Source organism: Hydra vulgaris, chromosome 07 (assembly GCF_038396675.1).
Source record: "Hydra vulgaris chromosome 07, alternate assembly HydraT2T_AEP".
NCBI classification, from domain to species: Eukaryota; Metazoa; Cnidaria; class Hydrozoa; order Anthoathecata; family Hydridae; genus Hydra; species Hydra vulgaris.
Genome location: NC_088926.1, coordinates 17317501 through 17327603, shown reverse-complemented (window position 1 = coordinate 17327603; position 10103 = coordinate 17317501). Strand labels below are relative to the sequence as shown.

Sequence of the window (10103 nt, the reverse complement as noted above, 5' to 3'; positions counted from 1 at the left end):
ATTAAAAAAGCATGAACACAAACTTTCGTCTAATGTTAAAAGATGAAAATGTAAACACAGTTTTAGAATTGGCCTTCAGTTTAACAACTTTGTTGCGCGATGTCAAGGCCTGTTATTATAGAAGGCCGTGGTCACACATAATATAATATTCTAAAACTAATAAACAAACATCTAAATTTCTATAAGTAAATTTATTCTTTGATCATTGCCTTCATATCCTATCTTATTTTCATATCATAATCTATTATGGTATTATTTATATAACATATCACAACAATGTTATTAAATTTGTGATGTTCAAATATCATATGAACATTCTCTAATATGTTCATATGATATTTGAATATAGTTCTTGAGTATATTATCTGCAAACAATTGACTGATGCAAGTTCAAAAGTTGTCAAAAACCAAGCATGCATGCATGGGACACTGCAGTGTCCCACAAAGAAATGCTGGTTTGAAAGTTAAATTTTCTTTATTAAAAAAAAAAAATTAAAATAGGGGGGAGATAGGGAGGTTTCCGTAACTTTTTTTATGCTCCAAAACTTTTAACTTTATATATAATAAGGTTCATAAAACTTAAGGAACTTACGAAGTACATTGAGGAACAAAAACAGGATATTGACAGAAACTTTTTAATTTTTAATCTGGAATACCACAGCGTTATTGGGAATAAAGTCTCTGGGTCCAGTATTCAAAGTAATACGATCTAAAGTAATATTAGTAAGTATATAATAAATAATACGATCTAAAGTAATATATAAATTAAATGAAATGCTTTAAAATGCATGCAGTTATACATATAACTCCTGATAGTTAACTATATGTATAACTAGTTATACATAATATTTATTATATAAACTTATTTTTTAAGGTTATGCTTGAACAAATTAGTACCAATTAATTCAAATTCAAGATTTAGTTCAAGTTCTTATTTGTTCATTGTTTTTTCACTGTTTTATATTTATTTTAAAATTTGTTAACTAGTACTAATTCTTACTACAGTAAGAATGTTTATCATTGTTGAACGTGATTTTATTTGTAACTTAATTTTACTTTCGACATATTTTGACAACACCCTTTACATTTTAAATGATGACAATTTTACTTTTCTATTGATGTTAAATTTATTACGTTTCAATAACTCAGATTGAATCTTAATTGAATTATTGTAAGCTTTGTAGGGGTTTGTTGTATTTCAAATGGTGTTGTAAATAAAGTAAAAAGAATATATATATATAAATATATATATATATATATATATATATATATATATATATATATATATATATATATATATATATATATATATATATATATATATATATATATATATATATATATATATATATATTAGGGTGTTTCATATTTTATCAATTTTTGAAATTAAACTCGCGAATCGATTTATAAATTGACCATTTATATGAAAATAAGTTTGAACAAAAAAAAGTATGTTTGTACAATTTTTAGGGTCCCCCGCCAGTTCGATTTTGGGCAAAAATGTTGGGTGTTTTAAACGCCTGGCGGGGACCTTAAAATTTATCCTATAAAATTTTTTATTCTTTTAAATAATATATGTTGGATTAGATATTAATTACATAAAAGGAGCATGTCGAAAAAATTAAGATACGCCTCCGAGTTATTAATATTTACAAAAACCTATTTTATAACTCGGTGGCGTATTTTATAACTCGGAGGCGTATTTTAAAACTCGGAGGCGTATCTTAATTTTTTCAACATGCTCCTTTTATGTAATTAATATCCAATAATATATATATATATATATATATATATATATATATATATATATATATATATATATATATATATATATAAATATAAAATAAATAAATAAATATTTATAAAATAAATATATATAAATATATATATATATATATATATATATATATATATATATATATATATATATATATATATATATATATAGTATTTAGGCTATGGAATCATCCATAAATGATGCCAGTAGATAGAGGGGCAGTGTGAGTTTAACAATAATTGACAATGGGGAGGGGATGTTGAGATCAAAATAATGTCAATTAAAAAATTAAATTAAAAAAAAAAGTAACATATTTTATTTTAAAAAAAAGTAAAACAATTTATGCTAGCTATAAGCAGGTTTTAGAGGTATTTACACCAACAATGTGGTCTAAAAACTTCTTGCTTTTGTTACTTAAAACTGTAGAGGATCATAGGAAAAACAATTTAAATTCAGAAATTAGCTTGCTTATTTGAAAGAACAATTTATGTTTTTTTTTTTACTTTTAGTACTGTTGAGAATAAATGAATAATTGAACCAGAAAAAAATTGATGGTATATGCATTTTTTATATTATATTAACAATTCAGATATACCATCATAATATGATAACAAAAACTGACATCATTTTCAATGGGAGATAGCAAAAAATTGACTGAGTTTGATAAAGGGTGAAGGTGTTCAATAAACGGGTCATCATCTGACATCATTATGCATAGATGACCCTTTGATTTAGGTAAAATAAGTAATCAATTTGCCATCCTTGGGGTCGCGATCGCGTCACAAAACGTGTTACCATCTTTGTAGGGGGAAAATATTGAGCAAAACGCGTTATTAGCGCGTTTTGTTTTATAACTTAACCCGGCTCTAAAATAGAAAAAACACCAAGTCAAGTTTTTAAAAATGCCTAAGAGTTGCTGTGCTTTTGGATGTTCAAGCAATATTAAAACTTCTCCAGAGCTAAAATATTATTTGATACCAAAAGATCAATTACGTCGTAAACTTTGGATTGAAGCAATTAGTCGTAATGATATTGACAAAGAAGGGAATATTATTAAAAACAAGCTATGGTCACCAAAGTCAAGATTTCATTATGTCTGTTCGAAACATTTTATTTCTGGTATGTTTGAAACAACTTATATAATATATATGTATATATGTATATATATATATATATATATATATATATATATATATATATATATATATATATATATATATATATATATATATATATATATATATATATATATATATATATATGTTAGTAAAGTCTAAAAAATTATAAATTATTTCTATTAGGTGAAAAGAAAAATGCATTAAATGATCCAGATTACATTCCTACATTGTTTTCAGCTTTCAATAAACCTGAAATACAATATTTGTCTAATAAAAAGCAGAAAATTGTTTCTTCCCTTTCAGTGGATTCAACATTAAAATGCTCCTCAATGGAAGTTAATGAAATACCACTTGTTTGCTTGTCATCTTCAACTAATTTTGTAAAATCTCAATTAATGGATAGTGAGCGTGTAAGTATTTATGCTGAAATGGATAGTCTACGAGCTGAAATTAAAATATTAAATGACAGACAACAGTCAAATTACATTTCTTCCTGTTCCTCTCAGGCCTTGAGAGTGAACCCTCAAAGTTGTATTATGTTGACTGGTCTTAAACTTGAAGTTTTTATACATTTAACGGACTATCTTTGCAAAGGTTATGAAAACGATCAACTAACAAGCAAAGAAAATATGGAGGACCAAATAATATTAACTATTGTTAAGCTGCGCCATAATATTACTTTTAAAATGTTAGCTCATATATGTAATATTTGCAAAACTTCAGCTATAAAATATTTTTGGAAGTGGTTAGATGTGATGGCAGAGAAATTATTATTTTTAATTAGAATGGAGTGCAGGGAGCATATTTTTGATACAATCCCACCAGTATTTAAGTCAAAGTTTCCTAGATTAACTTGTGTTATTGACTGTTTTGAGATATATATTGAATCACCTGGGCCATTTTTGGCAAAAGCTCAATGTTACAGTAACTATAAAAAACATAGCACTTTAAAGGTATTTATTTCATGTACACCATTAGGTGTTATCAATTTTGTTTCAAAATGTTGGGGTGGAAGAGCTTCTGACAATCAGATTGTCCGTGAATCAAATTTTACATCTTTGAAATACCATTGTCCGGGTGATCAAATTTTAGCTGATAGAGGTTTTACCCTACAAGATGATTTTGCTGCAAATTCTAGTTCTGAGCTTTTAATTCCAGCATTCACAAGGAATAAATTACAACTCTCTGCAGATGAGGTTGAAACATCTAGGAAAATAGCATCAGTTAGAATTCATATTGAGAGAGTAATTGGACTCATAAAAAATCGATATACTATCTTAAAAGGTGTTTTGCCAATTCGAACTGTAAAAAATATAAAAGAGGAAGCATTATGTTTAATTCAAGCAAGCTGTGATAAAGTTGTCGTGGTTTGTGCTGCTCTTACTAATTTGGGTGAAAGTATAGTATTTAAATAATGTATGCATTTGTAACTATTATTTTAAATATATATAAAAGTCGTTTTTAAGTATTATTTTAGTTTATGTAAATCTTGTTTTTGAAATCCTTAAAGTTAATCAATTAAAAAAAAATTATTGAAAATTCATCAAGACTTGTTTTTAAAAGTTTTATTTTATTATATTAATCTGTCATAATAATAAAACCTATAATTATCTTTATTTTTAATTATTTAGTTACCGATGGATATCATGGATCATAAACCAAGAATGGTGCTGAGCAAATTAATTGCAACTTTTAAAAACGGCTATTTTCATAGCCACATATTATTAAAAATATTATAGCATGAACTTTAATTATGCATTTGAAATATATATTTTATAGAGTTTTTCAAAATCTTAAAATGTTACATTTTTTCTTTTGGAAGGGTTATTTATATAATTTTTAAAATCAAGAATTATGGGAAACCTCTGATTTTGACTCCTTTGCCTATGTCACCTACCTAGTTAAAAGGTGGTTAAATAGCTTTAAAAAGTTGTAATTGTTTTGATGGGCAGAGATATGTTTTAATTCGCATAAATTTAGAGGGATGGGGGGGGGGGGAGAGGAATAGTCAATAGGTTTACATTTTTTATGCTAATAAACAGGGAAGATCTTAATAACAAGAAGTTTTCCAGAAATTTTTAAAATTTAATAAACAGGTGATTTTTAAAGTATAGAAAATCCTGAAACAAATTTACATTCCTTTAAAATTAATAAATGGGTAGGGGTTTTTTAATTTGACATTTACATTTGACCGCGAGCCACGCTAGATTTAAATAGTTTAATGCGTGTTTTGTAAAAAATATTAGTTTGGATTTCTAAATTGATTTTTTTATAAAAATACTTATATTGTAATTCCCTCCACCCCCCGTTTATTACATATAGACTTAAAATTCCACTCCCCTTCAACCTCCCCCCCCTCCCCCCGTTGTATTAAGGACTCGAGAGTCTCTACTCTATTTTAATTTTTGTTTTTTTGTTGTTTTTTTCATATATATTTTTTGTTTTGGGAGATGGAGTCAATAGTTAGGAGGGGTTGGATATTTATAAAAAATTTTTAGATTGAAGGGGTAATTAATTAATTGAAAACAAGATCTTTTACCAAAATTGGAGATTTATTTGTTTATTAAAGTAGAGGCTTTTAAAACTAAGGAGCCCATGTCTATAGCCCTTACCAAGTAATCACTTTTTTAAATCTGTTAGTTAATTTTTAAGCTTCATGGAGACACAAGAACTCCAGGTTAATAAAATTTGGAGTCTGGGAACAAAAGTTATCTTACTAACCTAAAAGTTATCTATACTATACCTAAATTCATAAATAGGTTTTAAACTTAAAGTAATAAAAGTAAAGTCCTTAAGTGTTTGACACAGACAAAACCTGTAAAGTTTCCACTCTCCCCAAAATGAAGGGGTTGTAAATTGGTCAAATCTTTTATTAAAAGTAAAAAAAAAAAAATTCTAAATTTAAACCAATCCATGAATTTAAATTTAGAATTTTGCAGTGGAAAATAAAGTTTAAGTCATTTTCCCCACATTTGGGATATTCTTGTTTCTAGTCTCCAACCACTGCAACTTTTTGCAAACATTTTTATATAAGCAGGAGCATACTTAAGTTTGGAGTTTGCATAATGCTTGTAAGTGTCATATCTTAAATATTTAGTCTCAAAAATCTCAGGGTGGCCCAGAACATGTGTAACTAGGCAAAAAATTTTTGCCTACTTACGCATGTTCTGGGCCATCCTGCACCATAGTAAAAATAATAGAATTATTTTTCTTAAATTTGTTTAGGTGTTATAAATAAACTATAACTGAAAGTAACAGCCCATTTAATATATATATATATTTTTTTATTAATTTGCTTTATTTTTAATCTTAAAAAATTATATGTGAAATTTAACTTATAAAGTTTACCATACCAAGCTTTACCAATTAAATTTTATGCTATAATGTTTTTAATAACATGTGGCTATGAAAATAACCGTTTTTTATAAGTAGCGCAGCACCTTAGCATAAATCTTGATTTCTTTTCTTAGAATGCACCATCACATCGCACACAAATTTGTTACTTCCTGAAATAAACTATTAAGATTATAAAAAATTTCTTTAGTTATATAACTTGTTTTCAATATAAAAAAATACAAGCAACTATAAAATATAAATATTTACTTTTAATGCCATTTTTGCATTTTTGGCAATACCAAACTTTTGAAGTTGGAAGTCTTTTAAGTTTTAAACATTTTAAATGAAACCACTGATCACACTTATCACAACCCACCATATCTCCATCATTTTCAGTTGAAGTGTTCACTTGTTCATTGTTACATATGCAATAACTAAGTTTAGACTTTTCTCGATTCAAAATAGGTTCAGCATTTTCTATCCTGCGTGTCATTAATTCAGGGAGGATGACTTCTCTCCAGAAACTGTGACTTTTTACTATTATGTTTTCAATAAAATCTAGATTCTTTTCAATTCTGCACACAACAAATTCTGTTGGTGTCCAAACAATCAAATCACAATAGTTTACCTCCAAAATAAAAATTTCACATTGAATTTGTGCATAATAATAATGGGATGAATCCAAATAATATTTTGAATTTTGTGTTTTTATGTAAAACCTGTTACTGTTTATAGCACCTGATAACCCTTTTTCTTTCAAACTGTAAGGGCATTTAACTTCTATGGCAGCATAACCACAACACGAACAAAAAGCAAAGCCATCTGGTGAGACTCCCAACCATGGTTTTTGTTGACAAACATAAAAACCGATATGAATGACTTCAAAATCTTTATGAACCATTGTAGGAGATAAACAAATTGATTCAGTTACATAACCATCTACTGAGCAAATGTTTATATATTCCGCTAGAGCAATTTCTTCCTTTTCTTTTCCCCATAATAAGGAAGGAGTATTTATTGAAGAAAAGTTAGGTTTTGTTATCTTTAAAACTAAAGATTTTGATGGAGCTTTAAGAGATGCTCGCATAACATCATAAATACAGGAGCCAGTTATTCTTCCACTTCTATGCTCATGCCACAATACACAGGCTGACTGAGCTCTGGTTGCTTCTTCGAGGTAATTTACTTCTTTAGCTGTTATACTCAGTGACTTAGCAAGATTGCTAGCTTCTATAACAAAGTCTTGCTCACTTAGATTAAGGTATGAATGTTGATAAAAGCTTCTTAAAGTTTGTGGAAGTTTTAAAGTCAATTGATTAACATTTGAATTTAAAAATGGGGTTTGAAAACCTTTAAACAATGACAATACAGCAATTTTTGGGTTACTTTGTTTAAGAGACTTCAAAAAATGATTTTGATCTTCTGCTAATGCCTATTTAAAAAAATATAAATCTCTACAATATAAATAAACAATAAAAATCTTAATTATATATCTTAAAAATAGAAAAACCAAGCTTTTTTCTAAAAACTTGAATATTTATATTTGTAATAATATAAATAAAAATAATATATTTGTAATAATATGAATAAAAAAGTTGTGCAAAAACATTTACCGCAACAACAGGTTCTCGCATCCTAAGTTGTAGCTTGCACTTAGCCTTATCGCTATAGAAATTTATTCCTGTGATTGGAGCAGGTTTTACATCACGTGTAAATATTTGGTTCCATTGACATGGTACATCTGTGCAGGTTTTAGAAATTATTCCTAATCGGACAGCTGCTTCAATTTTGAAAAGAATTGCAGCCACATGTGAGCATGTTTCACCGAGTCTAAAAAATTGTATTAATAACTATAAATAAATATTAAAACTTGTACAAATAATCATTAAAAGTTTAACTGATTATTGTTTTGCTATGTTCTCGAACAGTAGAACTCTTGTAGAATTCAACTATGTTATGACAAACTTTTGAAGAAATCTACTAGATGTTGTAAAAGAATTCTATTAAAATTCTACTGTTTTAATAGAGCATAAAGATAAATAGTAATAGCTTTCAAACTGTAAATAAAAATATTTAAGTATATCACATTTACTAACCCTGCCATGCAATTACAGTGGCTAGAAACTACTGATCCATTTTTTGTAAGAGCAACCCATGCAGTATATGGAGAATTGTTGGTTTTGTAGGAGGGCTTTACTTCGCCTTTTAAAAGAACATGACCAAAATTTAAAACAATATGATATAAAGGCTGTACCCAACCAGAAACAAAGTACTTATATGCTTCCAACGCCTTATAGTTTTCCATTGCTCCCGGTGAAAAAACTTTCGGACTTTTAATTAAATAATTATACAGATCATGGTATTGTATTGGAGGCCACTCTGTTGGGTCATTTTTCCATTTGTCAGCAGCAAACTTGTATGGGCACTGCTTTATACCAAGTACTTCCAACTTTTTAATATATCTTTCTAAAGCCTCAAAATCTAGTTTATCGCAATATTCATATAACGACATGCTATCGATCGTTTGTACAAAACTTTGTGATTTTCAAAAGTTTTCACTAATATCTTTTTTCAGTGCTTTCAATATTTTAACGCCGGGTTAAAACCTAAAACAAAACGCACTAATAACGCGTTTTATTCAATGTTTTCCCCTTACAAAGATGGTAACTCGTTTTGTGACGCGATCGCGACCCCAAGGATATTTCTCTTTAGAAAGTGTAAGAAAAAAGCATTGTTATGCTGATAACCTACCAATTGAGCAAGCTTTGACCACTTATTTTATAAATTTGACAGAAGTGGATGTGCGAATCGCAAAAGAACTAATAACAATGCTCTAAATTGATTTTAACTTGGTAGACTATTATTAATATAGTATTTAGAAATAATAAATGAAGTTTACATGATTTTTATAATTTGTATTTATTTCCATTAATTATCAGTTGTCAGTCTCTATTTTATAAAATGAATTATATACATATATATATATATATATATATATATATATATATATATATATATATATATATATATATATATATATATATATATATATATATATATATATATATATTTGTATAGATATCGATATATAGAATATATTCGAGGTTAAGTATTTTGATGTAATAATACGAAGTCTCTTGTACGTGTTTCAGTGCTCAATATTATTGAATAATAGAGCTATATATAATTATATTTAGATGAATAAAAACAACTGATTAGCGGGACTTAAAGTTTCATGCCCGAAGGCAATCATCAGCCGTTAATACAAACAAAAAACGTAAACAAACCGTTACAAAAACGTAAAAAATTACTGTAGAATGACATCTGACGTTATAAACAAATCTACGTAAAAAACAAATCAAAAAACAAAAAACAAAAAGCCGTTATAGTTTACTACTCCCCTGTGTCAAATAAAGATAATAGGAATTTTTTTGAATGTCGACACTGAGATACGATTTCGTTTTTTTTTATTCAGTAGGTTTTTTCCATTATGCGATAAAATTACATATTTTTCGTTGAGACAAAGGTGGCATATTTTTGTTGCTAGATTGTAAGGTTTACAACGTTTGACAATTTTCCATTCTATAATGGGCTTTATGTTTTGGTCTTTTAAGCTCCATATTTCCTTAGATAGTTCTGTGTCATTTCTATATTTAACGGATGCAAATGATTTGAGATGGTTTGCGTATCTTAGTTTAAATGGTGTATTACTAATGCCAAAATATACTTTTTTATTACGATCATGATGACTGGAACTTACGGTTGCTTGATAGACAATATTGTTAGATAAACATTGATTGTTCAAAGGACAAAATGCTTTATCTACGCAGTTACATTGGTTGGTTTTTAATTGATTTTTGTTGTGTAAAATT

General features: G+C 27.5%; 1 protein-coding gene across 2 annotated transcripts; it reads left to right on the top strand.

Annotated features, from left to right (window-relative positions):
* Window positions 1-2653: 2653 nt before the first annotated feature.
* LOC136082118 (uncharacterized) lies at window positions 2654-4714 on the top strand. 2 transcript variants are annotated; one of them, XM_065800682.1, is made up of 3 exons: window positions 2654-2896; window positions 3079-4311; window positions 4527-4714. In XM_065800682.1, exons 1-2 carry the CDS (start codon window positions 2680-2682, stop codon window positions 4308-4310), a joined length of 1449 nt encoding a protein of 482 aa, XP_065656754.1. In that variant the 5' UTR covers window positions 2654-2679; the 3' UTR covers window position 4311; window positions 4527-4714. The 2 variants fall into 2 exon arrangements, with proteins under 2 accessions (XP_065656754.1, XP_065656755.1); XM_065800683.1 differs by lacking the exon at window positions 4527-4714 and having other exon boundaries at window positions 3079-4360.
* Window positions 4715-10103: the final 5389 nt, after the last annotated feature.

Bases quoted from the DNA above. Each gene is read 5' to 3' on its own strand.
- LOC136082118 (XM_065800682.1), top strand. From the start codon at position 2,680: ATGCCTAAGAGTTGCTGTGCTTTTGGATGTTCAAGCAATATTAAAACT. The intron at 2,897-3,078 runs GTATGTTTGAAA...TATTTCTATTAG, and splicing joins TTCGAAACATTTTATTTCTG to GTGAAAAGAAAAATGCATTA.